This window comes from Myxine glutinosa, chromosome 9 (assembly GCF_964187855.1).
Source record: "Myxine glutinosa chromosome 9, kmMyxGlut1.1, whole genome shotgun sequence".
Lineage (NCBI taxonomy): Eukaryota > Metazoa > Chordata > Myxini > Myxiniformes > Myxinidae > Myxine > Myxine glutinosa.
Genome location: NC_136269.1, coordinates 60,790,758 through 60,805,829, shown reverse-complemented (window position 1 = coordinate 60,805,829; position 15,072 = coordinate 60,790,758). Strand labels below are relative to the sequence as shown.

Here is a 15,072-nt window from a genome sequence, read left to right as displayed (position 1 = left end):
TTCCATGAGCCCCACTCTTGTAGAGAAAAATAATACAGGACAAACTTTTTCAACATTTTAAAAATATATAGTGATATGATAACAGAAAAATTATTTGGAGGGTGTAACATAAAAGTTCAAAATTGAATACGAGGGAGATGTTTTCTTGCTTGTTTGATATTTTGCAGGTGCAGCACGTAACGTGAACGAGGAGCCCAAATAAAAGTGATGATATCGCCATTCCCTCGGCGTCGGAACATGAAGCACATGCGCACCTGTCCTGCATCCTTTGTCTTCCTAGTGTCTGTGGTGCTGCTTGCCTTCGTAGTGTATGTACGGTTTTGGTATGGTGCTCAAGACGCTCTGGATATAGCTGGTGCAAGGATAGACGGTGCTGCACAAGCTGGTCATGGCGAAGAGAGAAAGAGTAGCCATCGTGTGTCCAGTGATCAGGCTGCAGGCCACATGAGGGACTACTATTCTGTGATGTTTGATGCTGGTAGCACCGGAACGAGGGTCCACATCTTCAAATTCACACAGACAAATGCAGGTTCGTGTTGCTCGTCATCCTCGAGTGTGTGTTTTATTGTTACAAAGGAATGTTCCTTAAATCATTTCTGGGACTTAGTTCATGCTGCTGACACTATAATCCAGCTGCTATGTACTCACCTTTTGAGTTGTATAGTCTGGGTTCAGTTGTTGATCCAACTATAAACTGTCACCTGGTGGTTTTCATGAGGCATGGCATTCCATCAATAAATGCATGGCCCTTAAGCAGAGGCATTTTCATCCAGGTCTCATAGCTGCTAGCATTTGCTTTGTGTATCCGCTGGTACCAGCTGAAAAGAGTCGACATTTGGATGTTGGTACCGTGGTTAAATTCTAAATTTACCCTGGCTGGTACCCTGGCTAAAAATTATTCGATGATCATGACTGGTTGTAGGAATCAAAGGGCTGAGGCTTTGGTAGCTTAGCTTTCCAACATTCTGTTGACTAAGTTGACCCCTGGTCACGTGACAGATGTGCTTCTATTCAAGAATGAATGAATGGTTTTATTATGAAAACATCGCATCCATAAGGCTGAATTGCGAGTGATTTGCAAGATAAAAACTGATAATCATAACATAAGCAACATGTAAGCATAATCAAAAGTAACATGAACATAATAAGATGATCATAACAACACAATAACATAATCATAACAAAGCAACATATGAATCAAGCTAAAATTGCATTCATTTCATCATTTAGCAGTCTGATAATATAAGGTACTGGCTGAAGTACGTGTGTTTCCTGGGAGGGGTGTGGGGGAGGGACAGAGAAGGAGGGGAAGGGTGGGGGGGGGAGGTAGCGAGAGGGGGAAGGGGGAGGAAAAGGGGGTTGGAGGAGGGAGGGGAAGGGGAGGGGATGGGATGAGTCCAAATTTACCTGTGTAAAGTGCTTTAACCTCAGCGTTGTCCAGGTAAGAAAAGGAATTGTGATATCCTCTGCTACCACCGCCAGGTGGTGCTACACAGTATACATTTACTTTGAGAATTTATGCTCCACAGCCCCCAACACCCACGTGTGAAGCTGCGGCCACATTACATAGCCTATGTTACCCACCATACAAAGTTGTATTTGTACCCCGAGTTTGGAGTTTATAATTTAAAAGATGTGGCCATGCATAGAATACATACATACAGAGAGAGAGAGAGATTTTTGCCTTTTATAGGTACAGGTAGCACTTTTTCAGTGGCGTTCAGCTCTGCATTTCATTACACAGAATCAATTATAGTGATTGCTGTCTGCATAGTGATTGGTTTTCAGGTACCGGTAACCAGACTGGAATTTATTATGCAAAGAAGATGCAAAGTTTATACAAAGTTGTTCATGTTGTCCCGATCGAGAGTTCAGCTGGCAGGTTACTCAGGGCATGATGGTAGGATTCATAGCTAGTAGCCTAGCCAATCCTCAGTACTCGTTTTTGTAACACTTCAATCACAGCTATCTGCTGTTGTATCAGGGAGGATGCCATACTGTACAATAATACTCCAACATACAGTCATGGCCAAAAATATTGGCACCCTTTCACTTTTTTCAAATAACTCACAATTTTCTCGAAAAATAAGTTGAAATTGACAAAAGTATTTGGTCTGCACAATTCTTTATTTTACTGTTAATATTACAGAACCTTTGTTTTTGATTCGGAACTTAATATATCCTTTTAAATCAGAAAATAAAAATAAATGGTATTGACAAAATTATTGACACCCTCGATCTAATATTTGGTAGCACAGCCTTTGGACAAAATAACTGCAGTCAAGCACTTCCTGTAGCCATGAATGAGCTTCCGACACCTCTCTACTGACAGTTTGGCCCACTCTTCTTGTGCAAACGTCTCCAGTTCTCCCTGATTTGAAGGTTTCCTTTTCCCAATTGCTGTTTTCAGATATCCCCACAGGTGTTCAATGGGATCTAGATCTGGACTCATTGCTGGCCCCTTCAGAACAGTCCAGCGTTTGGTCTTGAACCATTCTTGGGTGCTTTTTGAAGTGTGTGTGGGGTCATTGTCCTGCTGCAAGACCCATGACCTTCGATGGTGACTCAGCTTTCTGACACTGGGTTGAACGTTGTGCTCCAGAATGCCTGGGTAATCTCCTGATTTCATGATGGCATGTACACATTCAATGCACCCAGTGCCAGAGGCAGCACAGCAACCCCAAAACATCACTGAACCTCCTCCATGTTTGACTGTAGGGAAGGTGTTATTTACTTTGAAGGCTTCATTTTGTTTTCTGTAAACATAGAGATGATGTGCTTTACCAAAAAGCTCTAATTTGGTCTCATCTGTCCACAGCACATTCTCCCAGAAGGATTTTGGCTTGTTCTGGTGTGTTTTAGCAAACAACAGTTGGGCTTTCTTAAGTCTCTCTCTCAGCAGTGGGCTCCTCCTGGGTCTCCTACCATAGAACCCCCTTTCATCGAGTTGGCGACGGATGGTGCGAGTTGAAACTGTCGTACCTTGTGTCTGTGGGTCAGCTTGAATCTGTTTGCCAGTTGATCGAGGTGCTTGCTCCACCATTCAAACAATGCTTCACTGCAATCTTTGATCAAGTTTTCTCTTACTACCACATCCAGGGAGGTTGGCTACAGTGCCATGGGCCTTAAACTTCCTGATAACATTGCGTACAGTGGACACAGGAACATCAAGGTCTCTGGAGATGGACTTGTGGCCTTGAAATTGTCCATGCTTGGCTACAATCTTGTGTCTGACCTACTCAGACAATTCTCTGGTTTTCTTTCTTTTCTCCATTCTCATTGCGGTACACACAGTGACACAAAACAGCATAATGACTCCTTTTCTCTATTCCAACTGGTTGAATGAGTGATTTTTATATTGCAGGCACCTGCAACTCACCACAGGTGAGTTCAATTCCAAAGTAAAGGAGAATCACCTGCTTGAAATCTAATTATTTCTAACAACTTCTAAAAGGTGCCAATAATATTGTCCAGGCTATTTTAGGATGTCTGTGTGGAATAAGGTAAGATTTAGTAATTTTTTCAGCTTTTTTTGTTTTGTTCCACTGCAAACCAAAGAAATACATATGTGAATACCAAAAGATTTTATTAATGTCAACAATTTTCTGGAAGAAATGGTGCATTATTTGAAAAAAGTGCAAGTTGCCAATATTTTTGGCCACGACTGCAGGTCTGATGCAAGAGGAATGCACCGTGATCAGATCTTCTCTCGGAATATTGAACCTCTTCAATAATCAAAGCATGTCCAACTTTGTTGAAACCTTTGAGTTCATGAAATTTACATGATTAACCCACTTGAGATCATTGCTAATTACAACACCCTGTAGTTGAACCTGCTGACTTTCTTGTAATTGGACGTTATCTATCTATAATTCCAGCAATCTCTGTGTGTCTGTCTGTGTGTCTGTGTGTCTGTGTGTCTGTGTGTTTGTCTGTGACCGCTGTTTCTCGACAACCACGGGTCCGATATACTTGAAACTTGCCAGGTATATTGCTGGGGACCCGAGGATGTGCCTTTTCAAGGTTTGTAATTAATCGGACAAGTACCTACCGAGCTATGTCCAAAAAACGCTTCAACCAATCAGAGAGCAGCGAGCTATCACGTGTGCCGAACCGTTAATGCAATGCAAGCGTTAATGCGTTAATGCAAGGCTTTTCTTTTTTTCCCTCTTCTCTTTCTACTTTTCCTTGCGATTAAATTGCAAACAGCCAAAATACGTTGGCGCTAATTGAATAATTGGCCATTAACACTAAAATAATCGTAACTGCGATATGCCAACTTCCGGACAGTGCAGCCTTCCATGTTGTTGTTGTTTGCAGCAGCTGTTTGCAGCAAGGCAAGGCTTTTCTTTTTTTCCCTCTTCTCTTTCTACTTTGCCTTGCGATTAAATTGCAAACAGCCAAAATACGTTGGCGCTAATTGAATAATTGGGCATTATGTTTTACAACTAATAAAAACGAATTTGCGATTCATTCGCTTTCCTGCGCGTTTGTGTACGCGATGGCGATTTCTTTACCAAACTCCGGAAGCCGTTCGCTTTGGACCGAACCATTGCATGTAAATAGAGGGGGGGGATTGTCACCACTCGCAAGCCGTTCGCTTTGGACCAAACCATTTCATGTAAATAGGGGGGGGGATATAATTTTAGATATATATATAGTACGGGCATGCCCTAGTTTAATCAAACCTGCGTTGGAAGGAGCTGGCGGCGAGTGAAAGACACCCACATGAAAGACACCTTCTTAGTGTGGTTAACTGGCCTCTTACCATCTGTACACCACTGTTCAAATAGCACCAACCGGAGGGTACGTGGAGAATTTATTTGATGTGACGCTGCCAACGTTAAATCATCCATGTATTTCCAACTCCTGATGTCAGATGATTGAAGGGCATCGTTGATGACAGCCAAACAAACGAGCGGCACCAGACGTGTTCCTTTGTGGGGTACCACCTGTTACTGTTGAAGGTATCCAAAGTTGTCTCTTGTACCGTACTTTCTCAACATGCTGCGTTAGGAAGCTGCATACCCATTGGATAAAGGAAGGTCTTACTCCTAAAGTATGCATTTGGTTAATAGCCACCGTATGATCGACCGAGTCAAAGGCCTTGGGAAAATCGGGATAAAACGATAGTAGAAATTGAACCAGGTATGTCAGCACCCGCATACAGGAAATCTAGCAGTTGTACAAGATAATTGATTGAAGACATACCTGCATGGTTCCGAAATTGTTGTGTCAATACCAGGACCGATTTCGGCCATAAGCCATTGATATGCAAATAACTCTGTGCAAGCTTCGTGAAATGATCAGTTAATGCAATCGGTCTCAATTTGTCAAGCGTTCTGTTTTGTGGCCATTTGTAATGAAAATGGAGCCGACAGCTAACTGAATTGATTGATCACTATTTTCTTCATGGGAAATGTTCCAATATTGTCCCGATTGTGATTCAACATTTGATCCTCCACCAATATGTGCAACAGTCGGATTATAACATGCTGTACATTTGTTGTTTTTATTTGCAGCCAAGTTGCCACAGTTAGCATGGGAGGTTTTCCACTCTGTGAAACCTGGCCTTTCTGCCTATGCTGATCACCCAGAAGAGGTAGGCAACATTATTGGTGTAGTGGTGTACTATGGTGGGCTTGTACATGGAATATAATCTGAACTATAATAATCTCTGCCAGTCTGAAGCTCTGTCCTTCCAGAGTGGAGCTTTGCTTACTGGCCTGACTCCACCCACAATTGTAACCTCAAAAATCAAATCATACATCCGCCATTTTGGTACCACTAGGTAAGCCTAAGAAATCTTCGGAAGTGTCTATATCTATTTACAGTCACGTGAAAAAGTAAGTACACCCCATGTAAAGTTTTGACTTTTTCAACATATTTAAACATACAGCTATTTGATCTTCATTTCAACAATATTGATAGATAAAGGTGATATAATATAACAAATATCATGAAACATTTACATTTTGTAGTTCATTGTATAATTTAAATAAACATAAATGCAAATTTCGCATGTGGAAAAAGTAAGTTCACCCCTACATTTATCACTACTTCAAATACCTAAAATTAGAATCAGGTGCACCAGCTCAGGTGCAAATGATTAGAACATCGTTAGAGAGGATCTTGGAGGAACCTGTCTTATTTAAACCTCAGACATTTAGTTTGGTTTGCTCTTTGTTGTTGAAGTGTGCGGCGTCACCATGCCTAGATCAAAAGAGCTCTCTGAAGCCTTCAGAAAGAAGGTTATAGAAGCCTACGAGTCTGGGAAGGGATTTAAAAAGATCTCCAAACAATTTTAAATCAATCATTCGACTGTCCTGAAGATCATCTACAAGTGGAGAAGATTCCAAACAACTGTCAACTTGTTCAGGCCAGGCCGCCACAGCAAGTTCAGCCCGAGAGCAGACCACAAAATGCTGAAAGAAGTCTCTCTAAGAACCCCAGAATGTCATTACGAGACCGACAGGTAACTCTTGCCACTGTTGATGTCAAAGTGCACGAGTCTACCATTAGAAAGAGGCTGCACAAATTTGATCTACATGGGAGGTGTGCCAGGAGGAAACCTTTGCTGTCCAGAAAGAACATTATGGCAAGACTAAAGTTTGCCAATGAACACCCTTGGCAACGACCAGCACTTCTGGAACAATGAGATCTGGACAGATGAGTCAACGGTAGAGTTATTTGGCCACAGTACCAGAAGACATGTTTGGCGAAAACCAAAGAGAGCATTTGACCACAAGAACCTGATACCAACTGTAAAGCATGGTGGTGGAAATATTATGGTTTGGGGGCAGCTTTGCTGCATCAGGGCCTGGGCAGCTCACCATCATAGAATCCACTATGAATTCTTCATTGTAGCAGAAGGTGCTTGAGGATAATGTGAGGCCATCTGTCAGAAAGTTGAAGCTCAACCGAAGGTGGACCTTGCAACATGACAATGACCTTCAACATACCAGTAAATCCACCAAGGAATGGCTGAAAAGAAAGAAATGGACAGTTCTGGAATGGCCAAGTCAAAGCAAGGATCTGAATCCCATTGAGATGTTGTGGGGGGATTTGAAACGAGCTGTGCATGCAACAAATCCCTCAAACATCGCACAGCTGAAAGAATTCTGCATGGAGGAGTGGGCAAAAAATTCTCCCAGTCGATGTCAGAGACTGGTAGACAGTTATAAGAAATGCCTACTTGAGGTTGTTTCTGCCAAAGGGGGCAATACCACCTATTCGAGCCAAGGGTGTACTTACTTTTTCCACATGCGAAATTTGCATTTATGTTTATTTAAATTATACAATGGACTACAAAATGTTTCATGATATTTGTTATATTATATCACCTCTATCTATCAATATTGTTGAAATGAAGATCAAATAGCTGTATGTGGAAATATGTTGAAAAAGTCAAAACTTTACATGGGGTGTACTTACTTTTTCACGTGACTGTATGTGTTGATGTCCATCATTAATTTGATTGTGGCCAGTTCGAAATGTTGACCTTTCGTAAGCTTGAATTCAGTTAGTCCTTTTACCTGATGTCCTGCTGCAAAGTCCACCCCGTTTCATGATGTGTTAGAGCGTCGCCTCCGTGGATTCACTTCTGGAGGTTGCCAAGAGTTCCGTGCCCGAGAATCACTGGAGGAAAACCCCAGTGGTACTCAAAGCAACAGCAGGACTGCGCCTCCTCCCAGAAAGCAAATCGGATGCCTTGTTACAACAGGTACGTTATCCCTCTACCCTTCATGCCCAGCTTCACTTTATGTGTGAAATACAATTGATGACGTTTTTCTTTTCTTCTCTCTTTCATGAGCTCTATTTTTTTTTTGCCTGTAAATTATTGCAGATGAAGAAATTGTTTGATTACTGTCCATTCAATTTGCCAGAGGATGGCATTGCCATAATGGATGGTATTGATGAGGGTAAGTTGTCACTATTATTGATTTGTGTGATGGAAAGAATAACTAAAATTATGTTTAAAATGCTCTCTTTGTGGAGAGGATGCATAGACACCATTGTGGGGGAAATGGAGAATAACTACGTGTGTACATGCAGAGACGGAGAGGGGATGTTGTCGGAATGGCATTCTGATGAATTATAATCAATCTCTCTCTTTTTGTTTATTAACAAACATTCAAGCTTATAGAACAGTCCAACTAACATTTGCTCTGAAGGACAATTTACTTGATGATTTATCCAGCAGCAAAGCAATGAAACAAAAGTTTGTTATCAGATCTTTCCTTCAGGAACATGACACAAACTCTGTGACTAATCCTTTCCCATGAGCAACTACTATCTCGTGATAAGTCTGAGTTTGATCGCTCTTTGGGAATTTTTCTTTTTCCCTAAAGTAAAAACAAAATTGAACTTCATTTTCATTTGATGCATTTTATAGCATACTAGCTGAATGCACCCGGCGTTGCCTGGGTTCTTTTTGAATGAATTTAATCTTCTGTACATAGGTCTGACGGGAGCCCAGTATCAGTTAGTGTTCAACGATTCCTTGTTCTTTCTTCTGTCGGGCCCCTCAAGAGAGAATTTTGAAAGCATGTGTTGCAATCAGTCAGATATTCCTATTAAGTGCATAAGTTGTACTTCAAGAGAATTTTGAAAGAAGAAGATTTATTGCGAAATGGGCCCAGCCTGGCCGAGGCGGCCTCGACTGACCTCGCCACCTAGCCTATAACCTTCCCGGGGGCCGTCCCGACATTTTTTGTTTCAGAGGTTTCCTCCTATCTTTCACCGTTCAGGAGATTAGCGCGTGCAGACAAACAAACAAACAAAAACTTTCTTTTATATATATATAGAAGACTAGTCGAAAGCACCCGGCGTTGCCCGGGTTCTTTTTGAACGAATTTACTACTATAATTCAGCTTTTACTTGCGGCCATAGAAGATTGACTACTATAATTCAGCTCAACTTTTAATTGCAAAATTGGCCCAGCCCGGCCGAGGTGGCCTCGACCAGCCTCGACACCTAGCCTATAACCTTCCCGGGGCCCATCCCGACATTTTTTGTTTCAGAGGTTTCCTCCTATCTTTCACCGTTCAGGAGATTAGCGCGTGCAGACAAACAAACAATCAAACAAACAATAGCCTTCTTTTATATATATATATATAGAAGATTAAGGTCCCGTTGTTGAAAAATAAGACGAGTGAGAAGAGTGAGACTGAACAGCCTCTGGAAGGTGGATTCATACATGGGGGAAGTGAGGAATAAACGAGTTAAGAAGTGCAGTCAGCCTGGATTTTAGAACTTTAAACAGAAGAGGGTTACTAGAAGAACGCATGCATTCTGGAATTGCTGGGAAGTGTTGGAGGACTGAGACTGGAGGTAGCAATGTTGGAGAATAGATAGTAGAAAACAGACCACTGACGTGCTTGCAATATGAAAGAAACAGACCTTGTGTTTCGACCTCATCATGGGAAGTTCCAATAATTTTGACCGTACGGTTACACAAAATCCAGGAGAGATGGATGTTAAGCTGCGATGCTACCTCATAAAGGAGAGCAATATTCTATTGAGCTATGGAGAAAAGCCATGTAGACTGTGAGTCGCTCTGATTTTGCAATGACAGACTTTGATTGATGGAATGGCAATGGCCATGGAGGATGCCCATCTGTGGTTGGCTTTGTAGGCTGCAGTGCTGCCATGTGTTTGGCACAGGAAAGGTCGTGGCTGATGGTGAGGTTGAGAGGTACAAGAAACTGAACATTTTTTTCATTGGATGGCCTCGAAAATAGATACATTGGTTAGTTTGACTATCCTTCCAAAGTGCTAGGGTGAGACTGAGATTTCCCAAGATTGACGATGTGTTCTATTTATCAGACCAGAGTCTAATCATTTCCATATCAGTAGAGAGAGAGAGAAAGAGAGAGCTGCTCTCTGCCTAGCACAGGGATGCAGGGTTGGGGTACAATACGACAAAATGCGGAATCCTCTGTGAAAAGGAAAAGAGGGATTTTCTCGAGAAACGTGGAGGTCATTAATATAGATGAGGAATAGGACTGGTCCAAAAACACTGCCTTTGGAAACTCCAGCCTCCACTGGGATAGGGGAGAAGAGGGTTTCATTTATTCCAACACATTGACTGTGTACATGAAAGAAGTAAGAAATCCAAGAGTGAAGGCATCTTTCTCTGCCACAGGTAGAGAGCATATCTGCTTCTGAAAAACCCTCGCTACCTTTTTGATGACTATTCAAAATGAAGTTGTAGTGGTCTGGTATTATTTGCCCCCACCCCTAATCCAATCTGTGCTGATCAGGAAATGATAAATGCAACATAAATCTAATAAGTGTCTGAGTGTGTCTAACATAAATCTAATAAGACTCAGATAAAAGTCTGATAAATGGAACATGCTCTTCAATCCTGGAAAATCTCAGTCTCACCATATCATTCAGAAATGATCGTCAAACGAACCCATCTATTTCCTTGATCATCCACTGGAAGAGGTGTAGTCTTGTATGAATGTAATGGAGTGCTTGAGACTTGCGTTACAAAGAACACCAAATATTTTATGACCACTTTCCTCTTTTTACCTGCGGCATGTCACAGGTCTACAAGAGCTCTGCGTTGTTGTTGTTGGGGTTCTTGTTGTGGGTCGATTTTTTTAAATGTGCACCCATTGGTCGGACAGCTGCTACACTACACCCACATCTGTCGCTTAACTCCACCCACCATAGTACCGAGACAAAATTATATGCCCACCATCTTGTTTTCTGGTGGGCCTAACACAGGCCTGCAGGCCTCTGCTGATTATACACTGTCTGGCTTTGTTGCGACAGATTTCCATTGGCTTTATTTGAGTCGAGTATTAAATTATTAGGAAGGTTTAATCAACCTCGTACGTGTCTCCCTAAAAAAATAGCGTTACGTAATTTTGGAACGGCCCAATATGTGCATTAAATGCGCGTTTGTCAATCGGCTCATAACTGGATATTTAAAGTCTATTCAATCGCACTTAATCACACAGTCCTGTAACACTAATGACCACATACAAGTGCAAAAGGTTGAGAGAGAGAGAGAGAGAGAGAGAGAGAGAGAGAGAGAGAGAGAGAGAGAGAGAGAGAGAGAGAGAGAGACTGACAGACAGACAGACAGACACAGACACACACACAGAGACACACAGAGAGAGAGAGACACGGAGAGATATATATATATATATATAGAGAGAGATACAGAGATACACACAAGACAAAACTGAAGCAACAGATATAAAATAAATATCAATCACAATGTCGAAATCGAATGAATCTTATCTATCTAATCTTATTCATTCACATGGTAACACAGGACAGACACGGCTCTATCTAATCTCATTCATTCACATGGGAACACTGGACAGACACAGTACAAGGTTAATGAGACAGATTAGAGAATGTTACCGGGCTGCAGCTACCGGGCTAGCTTCAACCTCTCTTTCTTGCAGGCAAACACCATGTACACTTTTCATCATACACTTCTCTTCTCTTTTATTTAAGGCCTGGCCTCAATGAGGGCTTTGCCATCCATGCCTGGAGCCTCCAACATAAAAATATAAAAAAAGTAAGCTGAGCCGTGAATAATTTTTTTTTTCATTGCCCGAAATAGCACAAACCTGAAAGACAAGAAATCCCTGTGTGTTCAGTTACTAAGCAGTTAGCCAGAGCTTGCCAAGCCAGCCATTCCTTATCAACCATTTCTAATAGAGTGCTTGCTTGAATGCTTAAGCCACTTGGCGAGCACGTTACCAGAAACATGTTAACTCAACACTTATAACCCCTGATGTTCTTGCCTAGATCTACTGTAATGTATATACCCCAGAGAGGATAATAACATGACGCTTCCTGCCGCTTCTGTACGGAGTAGGTGTGCCAATTGCCTGTAACCAAACCCAGCTATCTGCCAGACTTGTAATTGATATTGAACCAAACCGTGAAACCCTTGGAAATGAATTGTTTAATACCTTTAACAGCAAGGATGAGGGAGTTGTGGGGATAGAGGAGGCAAAAAAAATAAATATTTTGTGCTGCAGCTTTGACCACAATGCGGTCATTCTTGTTTCAGGTGTTGGTTAAATGATGGCATTCCTCCATACGGACATATCCATTGTGTCATTTTTCATACATAACCCAAACATTCCATGTCTTTCTTGACATTTTAAATTCATAACTTTTTAGGTTGTCCTCTTGGCTTTCTTCCTTCCACCATGAGCTTTATTGCTTTCTTTACAGCTTCATCTTCTTACCTTCATTGCACATGACCCTACCAACCAAGACTTCTCTTCCTAAGTTATTCTTCATTAGTATTGAATGTTCATCTCTTCCTGATTTATGAACTGATTTTTTTTTTTTTCCGAAATAATCCATTCATCCATTATTTCATTCTCATCTCTGTTCTTCCTATTGTTTTTACATCTTCAAACTGCAGTGCTCACATTTTGCTTCTATAAATCAATACCGCTCTTAAAAAAAAAATCCCTTTTTAAGGCCATTTTCCCTGCTAGAGCGGGGGTTAGCCTTGTGGGCCCCATGACGGTCATCATGGTTCCCTTTTTGAGGCAATGTTTTTATGGCCGGATGCCCTTCCTGACGCCAACCATTTAGTCGCCTCTTACGACATGCTGGGATACGGTGTACCTATTCTAAATCAGGGCACACACCGGCACATTCATCCCAGCGAGCTGGTACTCAATTTGCCGACCTTGGAAGGATGAAAGGCTGAGTCAACCCCCCTGGCGTTAATTCAACGATCGACCGGGATTCAAACTTAGGATCCTAGGATCCCAAGCCAGCACCCTAACCGCTAAGCCAACACCAGGCTAAATCAATACCGCTCTGAAACAGGTTTACTAAAATCTTAACTTTTACAGGTAATATAATATATGCTACCATCTAGTTGTTTCCACTGATTCCAAGCCGACTTTATTCTCAATCTAACTGCTAATTCTGCTCCTCCTGATGCCTATATGATGTCTCCAAGGGAACAAACTTTTGACCTTTTCTATATATAATTCTGAGCTCAGGATCTTCTTCTTTTATTTTACTTTTTATTAAATGATTGTTCATCAAATCTTTTACAACGCTTTCGTTAACGTTTTTACGTTGACTTTTGTTTTGTGAACGTCCCGTTTTGTTACCAAATGTTCTGTGATACTACTGCACTATCTATTACACTGACTACATTTAAATAAATTCCTTCGAACTCTTTTTCTGCATATTGAACATGGCCACTGTCTGCTTTCTTTCCTTTTTTCCTCACCATAACCTTAGTTTTATTAGTAGTGATTTATAAAACTTTCCTTATATCCACTTTTCCATTTCTGAAACCTTTTTTGATTATTTTTCACTTTCAGCATTCAATCCTAAATCATCATTGTACAATAACTCTCAGGATAATCTGCCCTTAGGTAGTGACCTGTCCACTTCCCGATGTTTATTAATGATGGTGTCGTCAGGAGTTTCATACATCTGTTTTATACCATACTCCAAGCAGAGTTCCTGTCTCGAGGTGACTTTTCTCGTATCTCTACCTGATGCCAATTAGTATTCATAATATTCATGACATCACCTCAAACTCTTAATATGTTGATGAAAATTGCAATGTTAAATATGGTTTAATGCGGTTACTTCCTGTGGTCGGGGGAGGGGCGGGACGGGTTTGGCGGACCTCCTCCTGTGGAGCTCTGTCTGTTGGGGGTGTGGGAGGGTGAGGTGGGATTGGGATTTGTGCAATGGCTTCAGAGTGTGCGGCAGTTTTAGTTGGGTGGGGGGGCTGTGCACATGGCGCCCTGGGTCGGGTGGATCGTCTGGGATGCGGACTGGCCTAGCGGCTTGCAACCAGCCAACCTTGTCCAACCAAGATATTCTAGTTTTGTATTTTTAATTAATTTTCTGAAGTTTGTAGAATTTGTTTTTCACTTGGAAGTTATGGATTCAAACTTTTAATTAAGACCTCATTTATGAATGTACAAGTCAATGCAAGTACAGAATCTGCAGGAACGCTTCCCACAGATGGGCATCCTGGATGAAATGCAGTTATTTGACCCAAAGGCCTACTCATATGACCAAAGACATCAAGACACATGGAGCAACAAGCATTTATATACCCTGCTTCACCATTACAGGGAAGATATGCAGAATGATGAAGGACAGGATTTCCAGAGAATGATTGACCTGGTTAGTTCCAGAGGATAATTCCTTACATTTAAGCAGATAGTGAGTTGTAATTGTGATGAAAATAGAACAGATGGAGGGGAATGTAAATTTCTCACTACCCTGCGTCTTGTACGGTACATCCTGCCCTTCAGGTAGCCTCAAAGAACACCCATTGTCCTTTTTCATAATCTGTCACAGTGAAGTCTCAGAGGGCTGCAGTTCATGGGATCCCTGTTTGATTGGGTGACATGATCCTTTTTCAGGGAGAGCATGACGTCTTCCTGGACAACACGATGCTTGTTGCAGTTCTCACTGATCTTGGACGGCCTGACCTTTTTGCATCTGCCACTTAACCAGTCTGTAGGAATGCTGTCACCTATCTCCTTATGGTTTTGACTTGTGGTGCTATTCTCACACCACGTGCTCTTCGGAATTCACTCTGTGCACATACAACACTACATCCGTCTCAGTACAGCTCCACAATCAGTGCCCTCTCCTGAAGTGTCCACCTATCCATGAATCCATGATAAATTCAAAAGTCATAGCAAAGGGGTTGAATACCGATTGACTCTAGATATTTCAGATTTTCATTTTTAAATGTTTTGTAAACGTTTCAAAAAAAAATGCCACTTTTGACATCGTGGGGTATTATATGTAGCTCATTGACAAAATAATCTCAATTTAATCCATTTTAAATTCAGGCTGTAACACAAAATGTGAAAAAGTCAAGGGGAGTGAATACTTTCTGAAGGCACTGTACACTGAAGAAAGGCCAAATCATTGTTTATTATATTATATTATTTATATAATATAGATTATCATAAGAGAGCACACTGGAGAAAAGCCATGTCAGTGCTCTGTTGGTGATTATAGACATTCCTTTAATAGTTTAATATCATGAGAACACACTGTGAACAACAACAGATATAAAACTGT

The 15,072-nt window shown here is 41.4% G+C and overlaps 1 protein-coding gene across 1 annotated transcript in view; it reads left to right on the top strand.

Moving 5' to 3' along the window:
• Window positions 1-15,072, top strand: part of ENTPD5 (ectonucleoside triphosphate diphosphohydrolase 5 (inactive)) — a 58,599-nt gene that overhangs the window by 3,951 nt on the left and 39,576 nt on the right. Inside the window, exons 2-5 of the mRNA XM_068104629.2 lie at window positions 168-529; window positions 5,523-5,602; window positions 7,580-7,723; window positions 7,847-7,922. Of these exons, the coding sequence (XP_067960730.1) occupies window positions 208-529; window positions 5,523-5,602; window positions 7,580-7,723; window positions 7,847-7,922 (622 nt within the window). The 5' untranslated portion in view covers window positions 168-207. The remainder of the gene's footprint in view (window positions 1-167; window positions 530-5,522; window positions 5,603-7,579; window positions 7,724-7,846; window positions 7,923-15,072) is intronic.